The 26,365-nt window shown below is 40.8% G+C and overlaps 3 protein-coding genes across 4 annotated transcripts; 1 reads left to right on the forward strand and 2 right to left on the reverse strand.

The window, feature by feature from the left end:
• Nucleotides 1-628: 628 nt before the first annotated feature.
• Nucleotides 629-6,114, reverse strand: nicol1 (NELL2 interacting cell ontogeny regulator 1). 2 transcript variants are annotated; one of them, XM_058393899.1, is made up of 4 exons: nucleotides 5,995-6,114; nucleotides 5,615-5,736; nucleotides 2,283-2,371; nucleotides 629-1,476 (listed from the first exon to the last, which is right to left on the reverse strand). In XM_058393899.1, exons 2-4 carry the CDS (start codon nucleotides 5,715-5,717, stop codon nucleotides 1,405-1,407), a joined length of 264 nt encoding a protein of 87 aa, XP_058249882.1. In that variant the 5' UTR covers nucleotides 5,718-5,736; nucleotides 5,995-6,114; the 3' UTR covers nucleotides 629-1,404. The 2 variants fall into 2 exon arrangements, with proteins under 2 accessions (XP_058249882.1, XP_058249883.1); XM_058393900.1 differs by having other exon boundaries at nucleotides 5,991-6,110.
• A 2,161-nt stretch (nucleotides 6,115-8,275) lies between these two features.
• nelfa (negative elongation factor complex member A) lies at nucleotides 8,276-17,450 on the forward strand. Its single transcript, XM_058396106.1, has 11 exons — nucleotides 8,276-8,499; nucleotides 11,213-11,384; nucleotides 11,729-11,890; nucleotides 12,191-12,280; nucleotides 12,413-12,537; nucleotides 12,731-12,800; nucleotides 12,891-12,979; nucleotides 13,080-13,191; nucleotides 13,706-14,001; nucleotides 14,117-14,216; nucleotides 16,329-17,450. The coding sequence occupies exons 1-11, from the start codon at nucleotides 8,290-8,292 to the stop codon at nucleotides 16,511-16,513; spliced, it is 1,611 nt and encodes a 536-aa protein (XP_058252089.1). The 5' UTR covers nucleotides 8,276-8,289; the 3' UTR covers nucleotides 16,514-17,450.
• An 870-nt stretch (nucleotides 17,451-18,320) lies between these two features.
• faah2b (fatty acid amide hydrolase 2b) lies at nucleotides 18,321-24,994 on the reverse strand. Its single transcript, XM_058393947.1, has 11 exons — nucleotides 24,632-24,994; nucleotides 22,491-22,573; nucleotides 21,644-21,780; nucleotides 21,279-21,488; nucleotides 21,004-21,123; nucleotides 20,586-20,721; nucleotides 19,600-19,717; nucleotides 19,379-19,498; nucleotides 19,111-19,222; nucleotides 18,853-19,029; nucleotides 18,321-18,773 (listed from the first exon to the last, which is right to left on the reverse strand). The coding sequence occupies exons 1-11, from the start codon at nucleotides 24,809-24,811 to the stop codon at nucleotides 18,598-18,600; spliced, it is 1,569 nt and encodes a 522-aa protein (XP_058249930.1). The 5' UTR covers nucleotides 24,812-24,994; the 3' UTR covers nucleotides 18,321-18,597.
• Between the last annotated feature and the right edge of the window lie 1,371 nt (nucleotides 24,995-26,365).

A 26,365-nucleotide genomic window follows, 5' to 3' on the forward strand; every position in this document is an offset into this window, starting at 1 on the left:
ACATATCTAGCTATAACGTTATAGTGTTACCTTTTCCTGATAGATGCAAATTCTTCCAAGAATGATTTCGATTATTTCTTCATCTTAAAGTCATTCATTGATAGACGTTTTCCAACTTTTCTAGACAAGTCTCGCTCTTGATAAAAGATGGGACGAAAAATTTTCCTTTGAGAATTTAAGTGATTGCTTGTGATGGTATAAGACTATAGTGTACTGTTGTTTGGGTTTTGGTTTGTTTGTTTTTTTTTGTGAAAGTGACCTGTTAGGTATGAACAAGATAAACTGATGGACCAACAAAACACAGAACACTGTGGATCCTATGAGCTGAAATTTGATTGATTTAGGGTTTAGGGCATTGCTCCAGGGCCCAACAGTGGCAGCTTGGCGGTGCTGGGGATGAAAGTAACCATCATTTTTGTGTTTTCTTACTACATGTTTGTTTGTATCAATACAAAATGAACTCATGCAACACTATGACTTGGGTCATAACTCAAAAGATGAGCTGCAGATTTCCTGTACCAACAGAAGAAATGAGAAAACACACTGTCATATGTCATTTTTCCATCAGTCAACATTCCTGACATTAACACACATGGATAAACAACACAATGTAAAGACAGCTCTCCTGTTTATGCTCAGTGGTGTTTAATGTTGTTTCTTTCTAAATGAAAACTGTTTACCAATCACAAAAAACAAGTGGCATCGGGACAGTGACTGATATTCTACATTGCTAACTGTTGCAGCTACATTCACTGCTTATTATACTCTCACAGCTCTGCAGATCAGTATAATTTCAGATTAAACCCAGCTACACACCAACATGACAATCGGGGATTTGATTGGCATGATGATGATGAGAGAAAACAGCTAAATTAATGTGTACTACATTCATCATGCCTTTTCTCATCAATAAGTACAGATACAACACTCAGAGCACTACCCTTCCTACACACGGTATACATTTCTAATACAAAAGGTACTTTTTCTCTACAGCTTCTCTACATGAAAATACACTTATCTGCTGCATGTCTAATCTCAATCAGTCATATCTATTGTAATATATTAAAAAATGTAACACCAGAAGCCTTAACAGGAGCAGTAATACCGAACAAATAATATTCTGCACATTTCAGTGTGAAGTGTAATCTAAAAATGATGAGATCAAGCTGCAGAGTTACATATACAGTAGAACCACCACATTTATTATAGAAAGATAAATTGTGTATGAGGAAATGCTAATTATAGTGATTGGGAGCATAATGGCTCATACAGCTCTGTAACTTTAACATGCCAGACCTGTGTTCTGTAAGAAGTTTGCAAAACAGATTTATATAAATAAGTACGCAGATAAGATGGCGTGATGGGATGAAAGTTTTCCAGTGGTGCCGTAAAGGTGCTCAGGGTTCAGTTTAAGGTGCTGATGGGCATGCAGTCACACAGAGCCCTTCTCTCAGCTCTCAGCACCAGATTCTCAGTCTGATGGAAAAGAAAGCACACACAGGGAACAGGTTAGAGAAGAAGAAAAACTCTTCCAGTCTACTAGAGAGGTTCACTTTCTCTCAGGGTATTGACTCTAAGCGTACAACTAAAGTTACACCGGATTGATTCTAATCTGGCAACCTGAATGAGCTACAATAGCCTGGTCAAAGGCCAGACTTCAATCTGATTAAGAAACTGTGGTAAAAACCCTGGAAAGTGCTGTTGGTTAACAGTCACTGTTCATTCAGACAGAACTTTCCTGTTGGGTTCTGCCAAGCAAAAATCTCAAAATCCAGACATGCAAAACAGACATGTCCCAGATTTCCTCTGAACAAGTGCTGACCCAGAGAAATGAATACTCCTGCAACCACAAATGTCAGCTCTTTTGTTAAACGAACCTTTTGAGTCGTTCTAAATATATTTTGTAGCATTAAATGTTAGACATATCGTGTGAAGCAAATGGTAAAAATCCTAGTTAAGTCATTCATGATACTCTTAATATATCTTTACATTAATTAGGTTATTACATCAGGAGGTTGGATGATCATCTATTTGGGATTTTTCACATAGTTTGACTAAATATTACAACCCAGTGATATGAACCCAAGAAACCTCACCACCAGAAATACATGACTTGGTATGAAGACTGGTTTTTCACCATCACCTTCAACTCTGAACAACTATCTTATCCGAAACAGAGAATTTAAACACTACACACAGTATATTTAACACTTGTTCTTTTAAGGGTAACTTAAAGCGTATTCGGAAAAACATCACTAAAACTACCATTATTGCTGACTTACTCGTGAGTCGAGGTTGAAGGCCGTCTTCTTCAGATCCTGTAGCGCTCGCTGCATGAATTCAAACGCGTGGCAGTCCACGCATGGCCGACCTGACACAGGAGCAAAGGCTCATCAACTCGACCGGGTTTGTCATCTGACTGTTCCAATGTGTCCCCATGTACATAATACATGGGGAAATATTAGAATACACCCTACGTAATGCACCAGATGTCCAATCATGAATAAAATTTTAATTTTGGGAATGGGATTGCTCAGATGGTGTTGATTTTATTTCTCTAGAACAGCAGCTCTGACAGTGTTACTGTCTGTAACTCAAATGGCACTATTATCAGCAGGCAGTTACATAACATTTCATAACCTTTATGGCATTTTTGGCAGACGCCCTTATCCAAAGCGACTTACATTTATTTTATTTATACAATTGAGCAGTTGAGGGTTAAGGGCATTGCTCAAAGTCCCACAGCATTGGCAGCTCGGTGGTATTTACCTGGGATTTACCTCGAACAGTTGAACAGCATTGTGGGTAATGTAGAAAACCATAGACCAAAGTGAAAACAGACCAACAAGTTGATGAAACTAACTAACTAACTATCTAACTATCTTTCTAAAACAGGAGTAAATTTCATTAAAAAAGTAAGCATGCCTTCTACTTGTGTTACTTACAAAAAGTCATTCAGACTGGGTTTATCTTTCTGTACACTCTCCAAAAACAATAGCACTAAACCTTAACTTTCCTTGTTGCTGGGGTGGTGCCTTTAAAAACTACTACTGATCGTTTTTTGCGATTTATTATGTAAGCAATAACATGAAATACCAGGCAGTTATATGAAAACATTGCACACTGTGGGGGTGTGACACAGGACATCTGTGTGTATGAGGTGTTACTATAGACCAGAGGTGTCCAATCCTATCCGCAAAGGGCCGGTGTCGGTGCAGGTTTTCATACCAACCACACCAGAGTCCACCTGTTTAATCAGTTGATCTTGGCTTTCAATAGACTCAGGTGTGAATTCTGCTTGGTTGGAATGAAAACCTGCACCGACAACTGCCCTGTCCTGGTAAGATTCAACACCTCTCCCTGCTATGGCTACAAAAAAGCATTAAAACGAGCATTTAGATATACCTTTCGTCCGTGTTTGAGTTAGAACTACTGTTCAAGTCGAGCTGTTTCACACGCCTGCTGACAAACAGATTTGAGCATTTAACTGCACTAAATGGGGATATAGTGTACCTTTAAAATGACATTAAGCTACATAAATCAACTGTAAGTCATTTTAATGGTTTAATGGTGCAATGCATGCACCTTTCTAGCTTAAAGATAAATGATAAAAGCACACAAGGTGGCAAGGAAACGTCAAGTTTATATTACACCAGTTCTGAGAGTGTGAACTGTTTAACAATAGGACTGGAAGTACACTATATTTCCAAATGTTCTGGGACACCCCTCCAAATCATTGAATTCAGGCTTGGCCCCTTAGTTCCAGTAAAAAGGAACTGGCAATGCTTCAGCACACCAAGACATTTTTTTGTGGGAACAAATTGGGGATGGCTATTCTTTTAGGCCTATATGAATTTGTGTGATTGTAAAAGGATGAGGTGACATCATGAGTAGTCTTGAACACCATTTCTGTTATTGGTTTAATGAAGTAAGGTTCACAAGGAGGACACATGCTGTCTGTTAAGCATGAATAGTCTCTGTGTAGCTAATGAATTAACAGCAACATTCTTAGTCGAGTCTGCACAGCAGCGTCCATTGTGAATCCTCTAAAGTTGAAGTTAAAGTCAAGGTCAGGTAGTCCACTCAGAGTTAGTGTTAGTTTTGTGAGACACCTGCAGCTGAAGCCTGGGAGAATCGGTGGTTTGTTGAAGCACACTGATAAAGGTTTGGGGAAAATCAAGTTCACTGAAGGTCAAAGCTAAAACATCATTCAAAATGCATAAATTAGCTCTAAGCTTAGAATAATTAACATGGAAAAGGGATAATGACTCTGACATACCCATGATGTCTTCTCAACATGAAAATGTTTCACACTGCAAAATGTTCAAAAAGCAAAACAAAACATAATGATAGGGATAAGACACCCATTTTATATTAAAGCTGAATAGGAAATTAACGTAAAATTAGAATATAATAATGTCCTGGAAAAGAAAAATAGGTGGAGTGTTTTGACTTGAGGAGTTAGGCTGATGTCATCATGTGTGATATGAAACATGGATATTGACACTGAGCTTTGACGCTGAAGTTTGTGGGATGCTCCATGTGAGCACCTTGTGATGTGTACTCAGCACTGACTACAATAAACCTCATCTCTGCGATCATCCAGTCTGAAGTATTTGGCTTTTTCTTAGTTAGTTTAAGTCTGCTCATTAGACTGAGTTAGTCGGGTCAATGTAGTAATGTGGAGTCAGATAGATTAGCTTCAGGAGAGTCTCACTTTAAACTCTATTATTATTATTATTATTATTATTACCACACCCCTGCCTGTTCCAACATGACTGCACACCAATGCACAAAGCAAGGTCCATAAAGACATAGATGACTGAGTTTGGTGTAGGGGAACTTGACTGGCCTGCACAGAGTCCTGACCTCAACCTGATAGAACACCTTTAGGATGAATTAGAGCAGAGACTGCGAGCCAGACCAAAACTGGGACGTCTGCCTTTACATGCACATGAATGTAGGCTTTCCACAAGGTATAGGAGTGTGTTTATGGGAATTTTTGAACAATCCTCTAGAAGCACATTTGTGAGGTCACACACTGATGTTGGACGAGAAGGTCTGGCTTGCAGTCTCCGCTCTAATTCATCCCAAAGGTGTTCTATCAGGTTGAGGTCAGGACTTTGTGCAGGCCAGTCAAGTTCCTCCACACCAAATTCACTCATCCATGTCTTTATGGACCTTGCTTTGTGCACTGGTGTGCAGTCATGTTGGAACAGGAAGGGGTCATCCCCAAACTGTTCCCACAAAGTTGGGAGCATGAAATTGTCCAAAATGTCTTGGTATGTCGGAAGCATTAAGAGTTCCGTTCACTGGAACTAAGGGGCCGAGCCCAGCTCCTGAAAAACAACACCTGAACACAATAATTTACAGGGATGTCCCAAAACCTTTGGCAATATAGTGTAGTTGTTGTGGAAAGATGGTCTTCATTGATTTTAAGTGGTATACAAGAAAAGAACACATTAGGTGCATGTTCCTTCTCCGTGTTTTGGGGGTGATGTGAGAATTTTGTATCATCTCTTATCATGAACACATGCATAAAGGCATGTCGAGGCAGTGAGAAAAAGACAATTTAGATCTACATTTCATTACAATTTCATGATGGATATCTTACTCTCAGCAGGAATAACAGTGCCGGAGTCGGGCTCTGCGTTAATCAGCTGAACCGCAAGCAGCAGCATCAGCAGCACAGGAGCCAAAGCGCAGCTCGACCTCATCCTGTCTCTCACCGGCGGCCTAGAACACACCACAATCCCTCAGAACACGCAAAAACCACGCACTTTCACGCGTTATTGAGTGACAGCATCCATCTTATCAGCACCAGATGTTAAGACTGGTGAACTATAACACAGTTAGAGTTGTGTGTATAGAGAGAAATGAATGCGGCAATAAAGACAATTCAATTTGTAAACCACGAACGCTACTTAATTATAAACTCTACACATATTTCTTTTTTTTTTTTTAAACTAAAAGAGAACAACGATACAAACCAACCCCAGGGAATTACTGCTGCACGTCAGTCTGTGTATAAAAGATGCTCCTGATGTCTGCTCTGCAAACCTACAGTACAATATGGAGCCCTATGTTTTATTCAACAGAGTGGAGGCGTCCTGCGCTCTGATTCGTCCGTCATGATCACGTGGGTGCGAGCGAACACACGCCCATCTTGGTGCTGAGTCTGATTCAGCTTCTCCGGTATATCGAGTATTATTATTATTATTATTAATAATAATAATAATAATAATAATAATAATAATAATACTGTGATAAATCACGGGGACTTGTGTTGTGGATGATTCAAATGATCTTACATTAATTTATAAATCGGTTCTGGGTAATTTTACATTTTTAAGAGAGAGAGAGAGAGAGAGAGAGAGAGAGAGAGAGAGAGAGAGAGAGAGAGAGAGAGAGAGATAGATAGATAGATAGATAGATAGATGTTCTTTTAAGGTTTTGAACACACACACACACACACACTTTTGTCTGCCATTTGGAAACAAAACCCCACCCACTAAACCCTCATTCCTAGAGTGTGTGTGTGTGTGTGTGAGTGAGAGAGAGAGAGAGAGAGAGAGAGAGAGAGAGAGAGAGAGAGAGAGAAAGAAAGAATATATCTGTGAACGACTGGACATGTGCTGATTATCAATTCATAATTAAATGGATCATCACATCACAGTGTTTACAATGGTTAAAAAAAAATCATTTCTCACTCCTGCACTTCTTTCAGGAAACCCTGGGAAATGCTGTATAATAATAACACCAGCAAGAAGAGGAAAAAGTGGAAGAACAAGATGAAGAATGCACCCGTCATCCATCTTTTATTCTGATTGTTTTTGAATTAAATTTTAAAAAAGAAACTATGTGTACGTTTATTTATTTACAACTCAAATGTCTTCAAAGTAAAATAATTTAATAATCTAATAAAATAATTTTTTATTTAAAAAATATCTAAAAATAATATTAATAATGAGGATAAATGGTAGGGGTAAATAGTTACTTAACTTTAAACTTTATCATTTATTTCATATATTATTTCATATATTTATTTTTATTGTTTCAATTTTTCTGTAAAGCTGCTTTGTCCATTGTTAAAAGTGCTATACAAATAAATTGAACTGAATTGAATAATATAATAAAAGTATTACCTCAGAAGTAATATGTTAGCAATAGTAGTATTTTCCTGAGGACAACAACAAAATTAATGCCACAGAGTGAAAAAAAGAAGATTAAGTTGTAAATGTGTGAAATAGATCATGAAGGAAGGTCCAGCTGTTGCTGGATTTTAGCCGTGCTCTTCTTCAGCCAGAGAATATCCCATTGGCTTTATTTCACTCATTTGCTACTTTTGATTCAGGGAAGATTCTTCAAATAACCTCTTTACAAATCTTAAATAACTTCTCCAATAGACTATAAGCATGCTATGTATCTCTGAAATCTGAAGTGATCTCAGATCTCTAAATATTAGCATGACCTCATTTGCTGGATAAATGAAATGAACACTTTGAAATGAAACAGCATCTTGTTGTTTAGCTGGTGGACCACTTTTTATAAATAACATGTCTTTCTAAGTCAGGCTTGTCCACAATCCAACCCCAGGGCCAAATGTCACCCACTGTAGACAGATGCTACCTCACATGACTCTTCTTTTAAACTCCTACCAGTGAAGACATATGTCATGAATTTTTATGATAGCTGTACTCATGTTTGATGCATATGAAATAAAGAGGGCTTTGGCTGAATGTGGGTTGTGATGAACACAACATGCCTCGCCAAAAGTTTTGGGACACCCCTCCAAATCATTGAACTCAGGTGTTGTTTTTCAGGGGTTGGGCTCGGCCTGTTAGTCTCCGCTCTAATTCATCCCAAAGGTGTTCTATCAGGTTGAGGTCAGGACTCTGTGCAGGCCAGTCAAGTTCCTCCACACCAAACTCACTCATCCATGTCTTTATGGACCTTGCTTTGTGCACTGGTGTACAGTCATGTTGGAACAGGAAGGGGTCATTCCCAAACTGTTCCCACAAAATTGGGAGCATGAGATTGTCCAAAATGTCTTTATATGCTGAAGCATTAAGAGTTCCGTTCCCAATCTCTGAAAAACTTCATCTGAATTCAATGTCTCAGAGGGGTGTCCCAAAACATTTGACAATATAGAGTAACTTTAGGTCAGTGTGTAACCATGTGCATGTGTTTGTCAGGGGTCCTGGCTCCGTGTGTGTGTGAGCGCGCGCGCGCGTGTGTTTTTAGGTAGTCTGTTAAAATGCCGGAACTAATTATTCGTCTTTTTCCAAGATGGCGTCGATGAGGGACAGCGACACCGGCCTGTGGCTTCACAACAAACTAGGCTCGACAGACGAGTTATGGACGCCTTCGAGCATCGGCTCTCTGCTTACTGTGTCGGTTATCGACAACATCCGACTGTGTTTCTCCAATTTATCTCCTCCTGTGAAGCTGAAACTGCTGCTCGGCATGCTGCATCTCCCGCGCAGGACTGTGGACGAGGTGGGGCTGAGGTTATACTGCGGACCAGTTCCAAACGCCGTACCGTTTAACGTCGTAGTGCACTAGCTAGGGTGCACGAGCCGTTACGTAGAACCCGCGTAGTGCACTCGCATAGGGAGTAGCGATGCGTTTGGGATTTGGCGAGAGGGACTTAGAAACGATAGCAGGATTAGCCAGGTGCAAGAGTTGCTATTTAGTTTGGAACAAAAAATGGATTTATCTGTGAGTTAGCAAGGGTGCTTCGAGTATCAGTGCAGTTCCCTTAAAAGCAGTACATGATTATGCATTTATTAACGCAGAGCAAAAATACTTAAAAAGGGGGGAAAAATCTGTTTAACAGCTGAAGCTAACAGGCTAAGATAGCTAAACGAGTCAATGTTGTAGCGTGTCAAGTCTCAGAGCGCTGCTTGTGATGTGGAAGTGATTTTTCCTGCTCGGTGTTAAACAAGTTGTGGACGTTGTGATAGTTAATGATTAAGTGAAAGTGATGCTGCTGACAGTTAGTCATTAACCCACTAAAACTTAGCGCTTCAGTGAGGCTGATGGAGTTGGGCGGAGTTTTCCACTACACATTCAACACGCACATGGAAAATTAGCTTTTACCTTTCATCACAGTTCATGTTTATCCAGTATTTTGTAGACGTTAATGATATTCGTTTGAAAGCGATTCGCCTCTATTCAAGACGTGTTGTTTATATTTTTGGACTGAAATCATGTGAAGTTGTAGCTGTATTGTTGATTTTAATCGGTCCAGTGACCACGCCCCCTTTTGTAAGACGCCTTCATCTGCTGCCTCAAATCTCTTGCAAGTCAGAGATCAATACAAGTTCATTATAAAAATCATTATAAGCTTTTAGTTAATACAAATACATACAAATTATTTACAACATTTACATTAACATTTCTGGCATTTGGTAGACGCCCTTATCCATAGCGACTTAAAATTTATTTTATTTTATACAATTGAGGGCTAAGGGCCTTGCTCAGGGGCCCGGCAGGGGCAGCTTGGTGGACCTGACCAGTAGTCCAACACCTCAGCCACTAAACTACCACATTCCCCTAACAAATTCTATCAATAAAACAACACCAAAATTGTTCATTAGAAAACTGAACAGAATGATGTGGAGGATGAGATTAATTTCTTTATTACAGAGACTGTAGATTTATGTGTCCTATTAGTCACAGTTGTGGCAGGTGATTGCACAGACACACACACACTCTTTAGATCTGATCGCCATTAACGGTGATATTTTCTCCCATTGCAGTGATTGAGAAGGTACATGAACATAAACAGAAAAGAGGTTGATTACTCGACTCTATGATAATGTTTATCCCCATATGTCTTTTGAAAAGGGAATAAAGTAAATAGACTTATTAGAAAGTAGCAAAAATACACACACAGGAACACTAACTGTAAGTTGTTTGGTTTTAATGTAAGGGATAGGACTCTAACTTTTCTTTACCTGTTTGCTATACCACCATGTAAGAGCGTTACGTATTTTAGAAATCATAAACGCAGCTTCGTGTCTGAGTGTGTGTGTGTTAGGGATGCCACAATACTCAATATAATATTGTTATATACTGTGGGTTAACTGTATTGTTGCATCCCTAGTGTGTGTGCATGCTGTAGTAGTGATGTAGGAGTCACCCTCCCCCACCCCCGCAAACATCGTACTTTTCATATCATCAACCAAGCCCTAAAAGCTGCATTGTAAAGCTGTTGATGGGTCTCGCATCTTATATTACTATCATCTGTTCGAAGGTCTCACTTGTGTTTACTATATGAAGTGATATAGTAATGATAGTGTTACTATATGCATGTGTAACAATTAGGATCATTTCAATAACAGAAAAGTTATCCAGATTTGAGCTTTACCTTTATAATATTACATTGGACAAGGACAGTGCGAAATCATTCTTTGTTCTTCTAGCTACAAGATTTTAGTAGTCTCTGATATCTATATCAGTTGCATTATGTTACACTATGTTGCCAAAAGTTTTGGGACACCCCTCCAAATCATTGAATTCAGGGGTTGGGCTCGGCCCCTTAGTTCCGGTGAAAGGAACTCTTAATGCTTCAGCATACCAAGACATTTTGGACAATTTCATGCTCCCAACTTTGCGGGAACAGTTTGGGGATGACCCCTTCCTGTTCCAACATGACTGTACACCAGTGCACAAAGCAAGGTCCATAAGGACATGGATGAGTGAATTTGGTGTGGAGGAACTGACCTCACAGAGTCCTGACCTCAACCTGATAGAACATCTTTGGGATGAATTAGACCTTCTCATCCAACATCAGTGTCTGACCTCACAAATGCGCTTCTAATGAAGTGGTCAAAAATTCCCATAAACACACTCCTATACCTTGTGGAAAGCCTTCCCAGAAGAGTTGAAGCTGTTATAGCTGTAAAGGGCGGAGCCAATTCCATGTTACATTCATGTGCATGTAAAGGCAGACGTCCCAAAACTTTTGGCAATATAGTGTACATTTGAACCAAAGACTTTGCATGTGTGAAATATTAGTTAACATTGTGATGTAATAGACATGGTCATAAGTCATATTTCCAGCTTGACCTGTGTTAATTTATGACCTGATACAGTATGAGCTCTCCTGAGGTGGATTATACCCAGCACTGGTCATGATCTAATAAAAATGTAAACCTGAAACAATGAAGCAATCCTGATTTCTGATCTTTGTCCCATTTCTCAGATGAAGGATGCTCTGTCCGAAATCATCCAGTTGGCCACAGTGGATTCGGAGCCCTGGGTGCTGATGGTGGCCGACATCCTGAAGTCATTCCCTGAGACGGGTTCTCTCAATCTGGACCTGGAGGAGCAGAACCCCAACGTGCAGGACATCCTGGGAGAACTGCGAGAAAAAGGTCAGCACACGGCTCTCTCCATATTCATTAATGAAAGGTCAGAACATGATTTCCATCTCCTGCACTGCTCTGTTTTTTCCACTTGTGTCTCATAAAATACACCTTACTGATTTTATTCAGCTGAAGATGACACAATCTACACAAGGTTCCTCTTACCCTAAACGTAGACATGATTTGTGCTTGAAGCTTGCTTCTCTAGATTTGCACTAAAGGTCAGATGGTCACTTCAGGGGACAGAGTTTGAGTCAGTAACACCATCCACACATAGACCGTTTCATAACACTGAAGAATAAATCTCTCTTAATGAGTGTCGCCTGATGCCTGTGTTCATTCTCACCTTTCAGTGAGTGAGTGTGAGGCGTCGGCCATGTTGCCTCTTGAGTGTCAGTATCTGAATAAGAGTGCTCTGACCACGCTGGTGGGTCCACTCACACCTCCCATCAAACACTTCCAGCTCAAGAGAAAACCCAAAAGTGCCACATTGAGAGCTGAACTCCTCCAGAAGTGTAAGTGTCTGTCTGTGTGTGTGTGTGTGTGTGTCTGTCTGTGTGTGTGTCTGTCTGTGTGTGTGTCTGTCTGTGTGTGTGTCTGTCTGTCTGTGTGTGTCTGTCTGTGTGTGTGTCTATCTGTCTGTCTCTCTCTGTGTGTGTGTGTGTGTCTGTCTGTCTGTCTGTGTGTGTGTGTGTGTGTGTGTGTGTGTGTGTGAGTGAGTATGTGTAATCAGAGTAATGGCTTCAATCGTTCTAATGTGTTAATAATCTAATTTGGGATCTGTACGTCTTACTGTCTGTTTATTGATCTCGCAGCAACAGAAACGGCACAGCAGCTGAAGAAAACAGCAGGAGTGCCTTTCCATGCTAAAGGACGAGGGCTGGTCAAGAAGATCGACACTACAAGTGAGTAAGAGAGCGCAATGTTGACCTTTCTGCTGTTTTATTCTCTTATTTGTGCACTCTAAAGTCTGTCACACCCCTACACAAACACACACACACAGTAAACTATAATAATTCTGCTCTTCATCTCTTCAGCACCACTGAAAGGGATCCCCAAAGCTCCGTTCCGCAGCCCCACTGCCCCCAGCATGTTCCCTTCCAGTAACAGGACGCCCATCACCCCAGCTCGCACACCGCTGCGCAAAGAGAGAGGGGTCAAGGTAACAGTGCACCACACGCCGGGCACTTAGCCAAGCACTGTGTGCAAATTTGTTTCTCTACACATCTTGTGTTTGTCATGCAGTTGGATGAATGCCAGGGTTTGCTGAACGCCTCAAGTAATCATGCAGAAGTTAAACATTTCTCTGCTTGTTGTTATTCTTCATCTTCTTCTTTCATTTCTCTCTCTTTTAGTTATTAGACATCTCAGAGCTGGACATGGTCGGAGCAGGCAGAGAAGCTAAGAGGAGAAGAAAGACACTGGGTACGTCAGAGATGCAGCACTTAAAGCACATTACAGGGGTTTACTCTACTAGGGTGTTTTTTTCATAACCAATTCTACTCTCCCTCTCAGACACAGAAGCAGGAGAAAAAGCAGCCAAAGAGGAGGCCGTGGTGGAGAACGCAACGCCCGACTACGCTGCCGGCCTGGTATCTGCACAGGTGTGTGTGAACGGTATTTTCAGAACATCTTCCCTCATTCAGCCACCACGTTGTGCAGTGCTGTGATTAGTGTAAATAATTAAATTCACTGATTCGACAGAAACTGGGAGCGCTGAACAACGAGAGCGCGCTACCGTCGACCAGCTACCTCCCAGCCACGCCCAGCATGGTGCCGTCCTCCTCTTACATTCCCAGCTCAGAGACGCAGCAGGGTGAGACGCAGCACCTTCACCTCTTCACTGCCATCCTGCTTTGCACAAAAGATGTTACTGCAAAGTGTATTCAACTCATACAGCTGTTACAATACTGATACATCTGTGAACACATGATGAGTGAAGAAAAACACAATGGACATTTTGCATTAGATATTTTAAGGTCATTTAAAAAGAAGGAATTTGACCTTTTATTGCAAAAAATGATGCAAAATTGCCAATATAGTACGCAAGCAAGCAGGTTTGTTATTCAAGTTAAACACAAGGCTATGTATTGAACAAAATTCAGCTTCTCCTGAGAAATTTATCTTGTGTTCAAAGAGACTTTCATGTTATGATGTTAAGTATAACGGAAAATAGGATAGGAGATAAACTAATTCCATCAGTGTTATTCAACATTGTGACTATCTAAACTGCATCATCATAACTGATGAACAATTTTCAATTCAGTTTATTTGTATAGCTCTTTTAACAATGGATGTATCCCTAAAATTTTGTTCCTGCTTTCCTTTAGCCAGCACAGGCGCTACAAACCGGCAGCCAGAGGAATCGACGGCGAGCGGCGCCGCCGCCTCCACACTCCCGGGTCAGTTTAAACAGAGAGCGCCCATGTACAACGCCAGCACTGCCAGTCCCACAGTCCCCACCTCGCCCACCACGCCCACCAGCACACCCCACAACAACGCCCCTCCCGCCGCCGCCACTGCAACACAACCAGACACGGCCACGCCTCCATCCACCACCGCGGCTCAAGCCACGCCCACGCCCGCCCCCCAGCAACCACAGCCCAAAAAGAATCTGTCCCTCACGGTGAGGACCGCATCCACCACCAATCTCTTTCTCTCCATGACCTTTCTCCTCCAAGCTTTAACTTCATTTATTTTGCCTTCATTTTGTTTTTTGTTCGTTTTTTCCCTCACTACAGAGAGAGCAGATGTACGCCGCACAGGAAATGTTTAAGACTGCAAACAAAGTCACCCGACCTGAGAAAGCTCTTATCCTGGGCTTCATGGCCGGATCAAGAGGTACCGTGCCCAGGAGCATGCATTGCATTTTTATTCCTCTACCACCTTTTACACTCTCAGTTATAATCAGACTCATGCTAATATATGCGTGATGCGTATCACAGCAACTGAAACACAGCCACACTAATGAAAAAATAAACACCTAGAGGTGATAATAGATCTGTTAATAAATAGATTCTCAGAGGGATGATCTCCAGGAAATTTCATTTCACTTTTTAAATGTGTAACACACACACACACTGTAGGCATTAATGTTTTCTTTTTTAAACAATGGAAATATAACATGATGGTAAACAATAAACAAATTAATTTTATTAAAAATTATTTTAAATTATTATTATTTTATTAAAATTATTTAATTAAATAATTAACATAAGGCGTACTTCTACTGTACATTTTATGCTCAGACCAAAATACAATGATGCTGCATGGGTAAATGGCCACTAGATGGCGGTATAGCCATATAATTAATGCTCACAGTATGCCTTTGCTTTTTTTTTTAATAATGAAGATAACCATGATTAAGTATCATTTTAAAAATAAAAATAACTCGGATATAACCATATATTTTTCAATATCCAAAAACACCAAAGTTCTGTGTCTGTATAATTTTTTGTACTGATACAGAATTACAAATATCTGGCTAGAACCTGAGTTCATTCAGCCGTTATACACTGGAAATAGATCTGGTTGGTCAGCAATGCAGAAATATGACCAAACATCAACAACAATGTCCAGATAGAAATCCATAGAGTACACAGCAGCGGACACGTGCTGTAGTGACCAGATGTGTGATGGCATGAGAGTGTAAGAGTGAGAGTCCACTGTACTGGAAAATCCCAGGTTATTACAAGTAAGTGATAAAAATTGAATTGTGTGCCTGACACATGATGTTACTCTTAATAACTGATAACTTCACATGGGACGTGAATTTTTGAGACTAGTCGATGAACACGGTTGATATTTTTATATGGTTTGCTTTATATTCTTCTGCTCATGGCTCAGACAGAACTGTTGAAACCTTCATAGATTCAGGAACTGGCATTTCCCTTGAACCCCAAATACAAAACCAAAACTTTCTTCCAAATACATTTTTAATTGAATGTCACACAGTTTGTAGGTTCTATTGCAAGTCAAGATTCAGCAGTTTGCCCCTGATTACTGTTTCTTAATGACCAACATTTTAACTGTTGTGGAATGTCGCTGATGTTGATTGTCACTGATGACATTATGACCACCTGCCTAATATTGTGTTGGTCCTCCTTTTGCTGCCAAAACAGCCCTGACCCGTCCTGCACTGTGTATTCTGACACCTTTCTATCAGAGCCAGCATTAACTGAGCAACAGTATCTCGTCTGTTGGATCGGATCACACAAGCCAGCCTTCACTCCCCACGTGCATCAATGAGCCTTGGCCACCCATGACCCTGTCGCCGGTTCACCACTGTTCCGTCCTTGGAGCACTTTTGATAGATACTGACCACTGCAGACCGGGAACACCTCACAAGAGCTGCAGTTTTGGAGATGCTCTGATCCAGTGGTCTAGCCATCACAATTTAGCCCTTGTCAAACTCACTCAAATCCTTACACTTGTCCATTTTTCCTGCTTCTAACACATCAACTTTGAGGACAAAATGTTCACTTGCTGCCTAATATATCCCACCCAGTAACAGGTGCCATGATGAGGAGATCATCAGTGTTCTTCATTTCACCCATCACTGCTCATAATGTTATGCCTGATCAGTATATATCAGCTGTACACAGTCATTCCTTCACCACCTTTAACCAACGGGGTGAAAACACACAGCTTGTGTTACCAAGGAACTGAGAGTTTAGCTTTATCTCGGACCGTTAACACGAGACGCTCCTTTCAAAACTGCTACACAATCATCTCCTTATAGACAACCTTATAATATTAACAGTGATGGAGAATCAACTGATCTCTCTTGTACTGCTTCATTATAGTGTATATATAAACAATAATAGAAACTGGATCTAGTGCATATGTAATATTTTTTTACACGTTCAGCTCCATACGTGCTTCGATACCCAGTATGTCCTGTGTGCTTGTTGTGTAGACTTACAAACTTCTGTCTCATCCTCGCTCTTGCAGAGAACCCATGTCCGGAGCAGGGTGACATCATCCAGATCAAGCTGAGTGAGCACTCGGAGCAGCTGGCTAAAGCAGACGGTACGGGCACCACCACCATGCTGGTGGACACAGTGTTTGAGATGAACTACTCCACAGGCCAGTGGACCCGCCTCAAGAAATACAAACCCATCACCAATGCATCCTGAGGAACTGGAAACACACAAATCTAGTACATTGTCTTATGAAGAAGGCAACACCTTGTAGACAAATCATATCTTTGTTCTGAGAAAAACACACACACACACACACACACACACAGAGTATCTGGGCCAAAATGACAGACTAAGAAACTGTCCTGGTGGTAAAGGGGTGTTTAAGAGGCAGTGAGGTGGACTTCTTGTTTCGCTACGCTCACTTCCTGTCGGTGTTCCTGTATTGTCAAAAGTCAGGGACCTACTTTCTATATATATATATATATTTTTATTTGATTTTTTTTGTTTGTTTTGTGGTTTGTAATACGTTCTTTAATGATCATTGCCCAGATGTTGAAGATGGGTTGGAATATAGAGCTGAGCTGGTTGCTCTGGGACGCTTTTAGCTTCTTTCATTGACACCTGTATGTTTGACCTTACATGCCATTACGTGTACCAAAACACACACACACACGTGTACATCTGTTTCAATGTGAGACTGTAAGAAATAACTACATTTGCAAAAAAAAAAAAAAAAAAGATAAAAAATGTAGGTTGTTTGCTGGTTAGATTATTATATATATATTTTTTTTTTTGGAAAGTTCTGGAGGATGTTTGTTTTTCAGTCATCCAGAAGAAAAGGAAAGAAATAAATTGATCCATGTCTGGACAAAAAAGAAAGAAAGAAAGAAAGAAAGACTGTTCTTTGATTTTAATATATTTACCTGATCTATTGTTTTAATTTGGTGCTTTAAAGGAGTTAATTTAAGTGCCTTCTGCATGCCGCATGGTGAACTGGGATTGTAGTGAAGACACCTGACAAATCCTTATGCAAAACCCTTCAGTGTAGACATGCTGCAGTGGACATGACTGAATTTCCAGCCTCCAACTAGGAAAGTCCAAGAAGACAGGAAGTGACATCAAATCACGGCTGCTCGCGGTATCTGTAATAAACACAGTAGAGTTCTACTCTATATATCAGTTGCTTTAGATCACACAGCATATCAACAAATTAGTCAGGAAGTTGTAGTTCATACTATATTATTTTGTAGGATGTATATTGTAAGATGTTTGGAAACTCTTAAACATTGCAATCTCATTTCATTGAGTCTCTTTATGGAATTTTACAGTATCAAATTAAGTGTGGCCAAAAGTTTGTGGACACCAGACTTCACCGTATTAATACCCCTTCCCTATTCTGGGAAAGCTTTCTACTAGCGTGTTGAGCGTGGTTGTGCTCGTTTAGCTACAGGAGAATTCCTCCTAAGAAAATATTCAGTGGGGTTGAGGTCAGGAACTTTGGCAAACCATGTCTTCGTGTATCTCAGACCTTTGTGCGCACCGGCATGGTCATGCTGGAACAGTTCTGGGCTTTTTAGTTCAGGTGAAGGGAAACTAATGCTACAGCATACACAAACATCCTATACACTTGTGTTTCCAACTTCTTGAAGACTCGCATATGGGTGTAACAGGCAGGGCTCCACAAACATCTGGCCATATAATGTGTTGCTTAATTAACCAGTCAGCTGTTTTGTATTCCTCTGTGTTTTAAAGGGGGGTTATTAATTAATGAGTTAGTCAAATTACTTGTCAGCTTTTCCCCCAAGTTGCTCTATTGTTTCTGTGAACAGCGTAATAATGGAAAAAAGTCACATAGACCAAAGAAGAAGGACTGATCTACATCACTCATCTATGCATCTTTAATTAATAGAAATGATAAAATAAATTAAAATGAGAAATGTTTTAGTTAACAGTTCAATTGAAATGATTCACTCTTTCTAACTGCCAGGACCAGTGTGTGGTCACTAAATGAATTATGATGCTCTATTGGCAGTTAATACCACTGCCCTTTCACTTTTTTTTTGCTCTCCCCTTAGACACAACAGAGTTTTTATTTCAGTTTAGTGCTTATTTTCACACCTTAGATGATGAACGATAATAATTTAACAGCATTTACGTGATATAGCTCTAAAGCAAATAATTAGCAAGAAGTACAATGAGCTCAGAGTGATTTATTAACGTTTAGTAAACATGGAAAATTCAGGTTCGTTGTTCATGTTTCATCATTCCTAATGAAAGCAGCATGGCTCCACCGTTTCTCAGGTGGCTCCTGGGTCTCTCCATCCTCCAAAAGCTTTCTCCAGATACAGAGCTACTGCCAGTGTTAGACGGTCCTGCAGCTTTCCACCCACCACCTGCACACCGAGGGGCAAACCCTCCTCACTCAGCCCCAAAGGACACTGGGTAACAGGTAGGCCCAGTACATTGAAGATCCCTGCGAACAAGCAAGCGACAAATCATGAATCAGTTATGTGTGTGAGGAAAATATGTTTCCTTGGATCATATGTAATCACCTGTGTAAGAGAAGTTATATATCGGGAATAATGGATGATGGTGTTTGGGGGCCAGGAGAGGATGAGAGGGGTACAGCAGCACACCGTCCGTCCCCAACACCTTGTCCATATCATGCTGCAGTGCCTCCTTCTGCTTGAGGTAGAACGGTGATGGTTTGCTGTTCATAAGAGCCAGACCTGAATATTAAGGAGCGGATTACTACAAGGGCCTATTCTTTATAATGCCTGAGTGTGTGGTGATTTAATATTGTGCATTACCAATGGAAGGTAGGGTGTGGTCAGATTTCCCAAAAATCCACTTGATCAGTTCCCAAACCGGCCACTTGGTCGAGCCTCCATCTGCCAGCAGCTCTGCAAAAGACTGTGGTGGCTGGAACACACACACACAAACACATGTTTTGTTTTTGCCAAAATGTCCCCTCAATCATCCTTCCCTCAGTATTCGTGATACATATATATATATATATATATGTATGTTTAAAATAAAATAATGCTAGCTGTACTATTAAAGCATTCAGAAACAAACCTTGCCATCTTTATCTGGAAGGGCCATGCACGTTACCCAGATCTTGCAGGAGTGCTTGAGCTGTGGAAAGCTCATTTCCTTAACTTTGACTCCTAAATCTGTCTCTAGTCGCTGAATCACCTGCAAAAACCAATAACAAACAAAAGCACACAAAGGCTCTGGCATTTTTTTCATCCGGTGTAATATGCTACAGAATATTAAGACACTGCCTGGTGTCCCACCTTTCTCTGTGCGTCAACAAGCTGTTTGTCCACAGGAGATGTCCACAGAGATCCACAATCATCTACTACTGAGAAGAAACGCAGCTTCTTCAGGTCCACCTCAGAGGACAGCGATAGTCTGTGGAGATACATGAGGGCACTATTTTAGCATGCAGTGGACTGCCACTATTTAAAGAAATACAGTTCTGCCAAAAGTAAAATGTACACAATTTTCCTTTTGATCATCCACTACATGTTTCATGTCTTATGACTACAGCTGATTAGCCACCCCCTAAAAAGTATCACATATGCCTAATTGACTGATTTAGATGTCTCCACATGTTTGTCTTGTAACAGGCAGTTACACACATTTGTCCTATTATAGACTGGACTACAAACGTGGATAAGGCAACCCCATATACACTGATCAGCCATAACATTATGAGCACTGAGAGGTGAAGTGAATAACACTGAGTATCTCCTCATCATGGCACCTGTTAGTGGGTGGGATATATATTAGGCAGCAAGTGAACATTTTATCCTCAAAGTTGATGTGTTAGAAGCAGGAAAAATGGACAAGAGTAAGGATTTGAGTGAGTTTGATGAAGGGCCAAATTGTGATGGCTAGACGACTGGATCAGAGCATCTCCAACACTGCAGCTCTTGTGGGGTGTTCCCGGTCTGCAGTGGTCAGTATCTATCAAAAGTATCCTTTAAGTCCTATAAGTTGTGAGGGGTTAAGCCCATTGAGACCCCAGCTCGCAACTTACAGGACATAAAGGATCTGCTGCTAACATCTTGGTGCCAGATTCCACAGCACACCTTCACAGATCTAGAGGAGTCCATGCCTCGACAGGTCAGGGCTGTTTTGGCAGCAAAAGGGGGGCACAATATTAGGCAGGTGGTCATAATGTTATCCCTAATCAGTGTATATAGTTCTAACAAATTATCTCTTTAATATGAAAATTGATTTTCCAGTCGTTGTAATGTAGTATATGTGTGTTTACTTGTCTGCATTTGCTCCAGCCATGATCTTCAGCATAGGCAGCAGGTCTTCAGCATAGCGACACATTGGGCCTGTACTCAGAAGGCCATCCTGAATCCCAGAGCTAGGAGGGAACTGGCCATCATTAGAGACGATTCCTGCAGCAAACACACAGGCACACAATAATTCAAGCCTAACTATCATAAAGTTGAGTTCTAGAATTGTAAAGTAATGTATAATTGTGTAAGAGCGTGTGCAAGGTAATAAAACACACACACACACACACATATTCACACTCCATACACCTCTTAATGCATCCCATGCAATTCTTAGGCAGACACTAAAAGTATTCTTGGTAGAACACACAGTTAAATCATGTACCTCAAAAACACATACACGCACAGAATCTGAACAACTGTCTCACATATGCAGGCACACACCTGGAGTCCCTTTGTGTCCAAATATGCCATTAAAGAAACAGGGCATGCGAATGCTTCCTCCAATATCCGAGCCAATCCCAATTACGGAGCCCGCACTGCCCAGAATACTGCCCTCTCCACCTACAGGGGGAGGAATAGAGGAGAAACACACACACACACATTACCCCTATGCTTTTGTTCAGAGTGATAATCAATCACATCACAGTCTCTCTGAACTGATAATAGCAGTGATTTGTCCATATTGATACACTGTGCCTTAAGCATTGCTGGCCTACCTGAGCTTCCTCCACATATCCTGGTCGTGTCGTAGGGGTTATTGGTGATGCCATACAGGTGATTGTTCGATTCCAGCCACATACACAGCTCACTAGTGTTGGTCACTCCTAGAGGGATGGCTCCAGCTCTCTTCAACAGGGCCACAGCAGGGGCGTCTGTACTGGCAACAAAGCCAGCACGAGAGATCATGCCTGTGGAGCAGGGCATACCTGAAACACACACATGAAGAAGAAGAAGGCTTATATCCATAAACTAATCAGTAATAATGAGAATCACAAGCTAAATGCAGTTTTATTTAGCTTGACCTTCACATATTTTTGAATACTGCTGGTCTAGAGTGACACTGTATTAACAAGTGGTTTACCCTGCAAGAAAAAACACTCTTTGACAGATAAAGGGACTCCTAGCAGAGGAATTTTGTCTGCTAGAGCCTCCTCTCCCCCGGTCTCCTCCTCTATCAGCCTGTCTGCGTGAGCTGCTTCTGCCAAAGCTGCCGAAAATCTGAGAAATATTAGAGCAGGTGAAGGGAACGAGATTTATACAAGTACTGTGGTCAAAAAAAACAATCTTATATAAGGAAAAAAGGAAGACATGCTAGTTTTGTATGCAAAATTAAAGTAAACAATTCTTGTGCTATGTTTGTGCTATTCCCCATGTAATGCAGTGTGCAATGCAAAAAAAACCCACAAAAAATGATATTCATCTACAACTATTATTCTAGCCCTGGAACATAAATAAAATATATCTTTATACAGTAAACAAAATACATGAAATAAATGCACTACCAACTCATTAAGAATTGTAAATTTTACATAAAAAAACTGAAAGATTAAAAATCTGATTTTTAAACATTTATATCATAGCAGGGTTTCGGCTATGAAAAAGGGGAAAAAAGGAATTATTGAAGGTAGTTCAAAGCTTTTCCCTAGAGGCTGCTTGAAATCCTGGCAGTGATTTGAAACCTGGAAACATCATTTAAATGAATGTAAATAAAGCTCTATGCAAATGTAAATGTGAGTGTAGTTTGGTCAAGCCTTTAATAAACACATGACACAACAATGTGCTGCTTGGTTAGCTATGACTTTACAGCAAAGAGGTGTGTGTATGTGTGTGTATGTATGTGTTGCATCATGTGAAGCTTAGATCGTGTATGAATATTGCGGGTTGCGTCTAAACATTGTTTACATAATGTTGTAAAGGAGGGGACTCACCTGTCCTTAACCACAGCATTCAAGAGAGGGTTCACCTGCTGGATCCTGTCTATATAGGCCTGAACCACCTCTACACTTGATACCTGTATTCAGGAAAAACTGGATCATCTGTGTGTTTGGGTGTGAAAAATAATCACGCTTCCAGTGTCAGTGCAATGTACGTGAATATCAGTGTCTGGTTACAGAGAAATCATTCTAAATCACTCCAAAGCAGTGAACTTGCATGTAGAGGTGAGCGAATATATCATGTACACCATAAACTATACATAATATGTATGATTAGATATCAGACACTTAAAATTGAAAATGAATGTCTCTAATGAAGAAAAGGAAAGCAAATAAGCAAATTAAAGAAGTAAAAAAAAAAAAGCACTGACCCCTGAAGATACTTAACCATGACCATACAGCACTTGCAGACAATGGATCATGTAGTGAATATTTGCACATTTCACCAGTTTCAGCATCCCATCCATAGAGTGATGATGCATTGGGCCTTCAAGAATATGACAAAAAGCATGGCACAACACACAAGACGATACAGCAGTTCAGTACACAAGGCTACCTTCAAAGCTCTCTTGTACCTCGCTCTAGATAAGAGCGTCTGCCAAATACCAGAAATGTAAATGTAGGCTACAGATAGCAAGAAGTCGACCTCCCAAAGCCATCCGAAGAGGCTTAAATAATTAAACCTTAGATGAGATCCTGGAACAATTATTTTACTCCACCCTAAAGCACATATGTATATATTGACCTATCTGTGTTTTGTTATGTATTGATGCTGCTGCTGGTAATGTGTTGGTTGGTTATGTATTTTTGTCATTTCAGTAAGATATCTATCGCTGGGGGACCCTGAGGGTGCGATAACAATGGCAGTTAATAGGGTAAAGAAAAAACGTTGATACAGCAGTTATTACTGAGATGTTTTATCACCAGAGAATAGAGTACAAGTTTCTCTTCTCATTCACCCTTTTCTAAGGACATTCAAGGTCATATGAATGAGAAGCCCTGCGAAGCGAACATAAAGGTCAGACTCAAACTCTTGAATGCAAAGCAGCTATACGACACTGAGGTGCTGGGTTACGGCACAGCAAGATGACAAACGTGACGTGTTGCTAGTGGAGACATCACAAGCGTGACGTGTTGCTAGTGGAGACATCACAAACGTGACGTGTTGCTAGTGGAGACATCACAAGCGTGACGTGTTGCTAGTGGAGACATCACAAGCGTGACGTGTTGCTAGTGGAGACATCACAAACGTGACGTGTTGCTAGTGGAGACATCACAAGCGTGACGTGTTGCTAGTGGAGACATTACAAGCGTGACGTGTTGCTAGTAGAGACATCACAAACGTGACGTGTTGCTAGTGGAGACATCACAAACGTGACGTGTTGCTAGTGGAGACATCACAAACGTGACGTGTTGCTAGTGGAGACATCACAAACGTGACGTGTTGCTAGTGGAGACATCACAAGCGTGACGTGTTGCTAGTGGAGACATCACAAACGTGACGTGTTGCTAGTGGAGACATCACAAACGTGACGTGTTGCTAGTGGAGACATCACAAGCGTGACGTGTTGCTAGTAGAGACATCACAAGCGTGACGTGTTGCTAGTAGAGACATCACAAGCGTGATAGTGTTGGCAGTGCTATTACCATTAAAGTTGAAGTTTTGGCCCTGATCCATTTGATCCACAGACGTTGAAGTGAGAGAGCTTTAGACTAAAGGACTAAAGCGCTGCTGCATACGATGCTGTATGTATAAGGTAGTACACAATTATGTAAAGTGAAACTATATTGATGACAGAAGTTTAAACTACAAAAAGTCCATTTAGAAGTTCATTTTGCAAATAAACCTAGGAACATGCAAGTCGCTCAGGATGGATTTTCCCTGTCAGGTCCAGGACAGATCAAGAGCAATTTCAATTCGTTTATCTTTATATTTGATTAACCTGATTTGATTTGCAGTAGATTGTGTGTGTAGTCTTACTGCACAGCACTGCCCTGTCCACTATAATAAACTACACCTCCCAGTACTCACCTCTTCTTCCGTGACTGGGTCATGTTAACCAACAGGACACTACTTGGAGAAAGTTACAGAAGTTCTCTGTGGTGACGTGAGGAGTGTGAGCGGAAATACTGACCTGTCTGCGGCGGATTTTGTCGGCCAGCTGCACGGCGGGGATGAGGAGCAGCGGCTCGGTGACCGGTGCCACTTTTTCGGCTTTGCGTCGCGGCGACACCAAAACAAAAAGCGCGCAGAAAAAGCCGGACACTGCACGGAAGATGCACTGCAAAATCCGCTCTCCTGCTGTTAAACCCATTGTAAATATATATACATGCACTATATGTATAGAGGTTTATACTTATATACTCCGAAGCCAGAAAAAGTCCGAGCCTGCACTCTTTTAATTCCCAGCATGCAACACGCGAAGGGCAGGTTTGCGCGCATGGTCCTATGAGCAGTGCAATAAACCTTACACTGATAGCAGGATATTGAATGATGATCATGGGATTGTTGATTAACTTCATGTGCATTACTGACCACAGTGGTATTGTATCAGTTATAACTCGTCATGTATCAGTCCAGTGCAGTCATGTTTATTCTCCTGTTACGCACGTGTTCGATTCAGCACAATGAGCAGGACTTTAGTCCTGAAATATTATTTTGTAAAGTTAGGAATTGTGTTTGTTTGTAGTGAATATGGCTGTTTTGAAAACATTGACTGAAAGAAAGCTGTAATGCTGATTATAAACAGCAGGTGGCAACAAGGCTTCATCTCTCCTGTGTGCTTTACGCGTGTTTCTGTGTCAGTGGCCTTCTTCAGTCATCCAATTAAAAATGAGATTTACTCTGACCCATCTGAATTTCTTTGCTTTTTTACTGAAGTTTTAGACCAAATAGGTAAACCCAGGTAAGGCCATGTGCCAAAGGACCTGTTTATTTTTGCCTTCATGTTTTAGCCACACTTGTCCTTGGGGAGAAAAGTCACTGCAAATCAATACAATGTTTTTTCCTATGATGAAGTATTTCTAACTTTATGGGAGTGGTCTCGCACACATTTTCATCCATAATGGTTTACTAAATGGTTAGATAAGAATTAATGAATCTGAAAACCTGAAAGCAACCCTATTGAAGTTGTATGAGAGATTTTAGAAGCATGTACAGCTCTCTCTCTCTCTTTCTGTCTGCATGTCTGTCTGTCTGTCTGTCTACATCTCTCTCTCTCATTCTCTCACTCTCTCTCGCTCTCTGCATGTCTGTCTCCATCTCTCTCTCTCTCTGCCTCTCTCTCTCTCTCTCTCTCTCTCTCTCTGCATGTCTGTCTGTCTCCATCTCTCTCTCTCTCTCTCTCTCTCTCTCTCTCTCTCTCTGCATGTCTGTCTGTCTGTCTCCATCTCTCTCTCTCTCTCTCTCTCACCAACATCAAAACAAATAAATATATTTTGTATATATGGCATGCACTCTCTATCAGAAATAATTTAAATTGATCTTGTAGATAAATGTTATCAATGTGCAATGATGTGCCAAAATAGATAGCTCTCCCTTTACTCCTCTTTCTTTGTCTCTATGCCAGTATTTCTCGGTCCGGGTTCTGAAATAACCTTGCCCTGAAATATGTAATATTTCCCTTCTTTTAACCCAGTTTAGGTTTGGTAATTAAACAGTTCCATCCTGGCATATGAGAGCCTCCAAATCGCACTTTGCAAAATGCTGAAATATTTTAAAGCCTAATAATTAATTCTTGCACAAAGAATGATAGTTCTGATTAGTAAAATAATTCTAAAAATCAAAAGAACAACTACAAAAATAACATAAATGCATCGTATCGTGTGTTTCGGCAGCCGATGTCCACAGACACATGATGTTAGTTTAG

Source organism: Hemibagrus wyckioides, linkage group LG07, assembly GCF_019097595.1.
Source record: "Hemibagrus wyckioides isolate EC202008001 linkage group LG07, SWU_Hwy_1.0, whole genome shotgun sequence".
NCBI lineage: Eukaryota > Metazoa > Chordata > Actinopteri > Siluriformes > Bagridae > Hemibagrus > Hemibagrus wyckioides.

What these genes read in the sequence shown, in the direction of transcription:
- nicol1 (XM_058393899.1), bottom strand. Translation starts at nt 5,717, where the DNA reads ATGAGGTCGAGCTGCGCTTTGGCTCCTGTGCTGCTGATGCTGCTGCTT. An exon ending in CACTGTTATTCCTGCTGAGA is followed by an intron (nt 2,372 to 5,614) that starts GTAAGATATCCA and finishes CTCCTGTGTCAG; the next exon opens with GTCGGCCATGCGTGGACTGC. An exon ending in CCTTCAACCTCGACTCACGA is followed by an intron (nt 1,477 to 2,282) that starts GTAAGTCAGCAA and finishes CTTTTCCATCAG; the next exon opens with ACTGAGAATCTGGTGCTGAG.
- nelfa (XM_058396106.1), top strand. Translation starts at nt 8,290, where the DNA reads ATGGCGTCGATGAGGGACAGCGACACCGGCCTGTGGCTTCACAACAAA. An exon ending in GGGAGAACTGCGAGAAAAAG is followed by an intron (nt 11,385 to 11,728) that starts GTCAGCACACGG and finishes CTCACCTTTCAG; the next exon opens with TGAGTGAGTGTGAGGCGTCG. An exon ending in GCAAAGAGAGAGGGGTCAAG is followed by an intron (nt 12,538 to 12,730) that starts GTAACAGTGCAC and finishes TCTCTCTTTTAG; the next exon opens with TTATTAGACATCTCAGAGCT.
- faah2b (XM_058393947.1), bottom strand. Translation starts at nt 24,811, where the DNA reads ATGGGTTTAACAGCAGGAGAGCGGATTTTGCAGTGCATCTTCCGTGCA. An exon ending in ACAAAATCCGCCGCAGACAG is followed by an intron (nt 22,574 to 24,631) that starts GTCAGTATTTCC and finishes TCCTGAATACAG; the next exon opens with GTATCAAGTGTAGAGGTGGT. An exon ending in TGGACACAAAGGGACTCCAG is followed by an intron (nt 20,722 to 21,003) that starts GTGTGTGCCTGC and finishes TGTTTGCTGCAG; the next exon opens with GAATCGTCTCTAATGATGGC.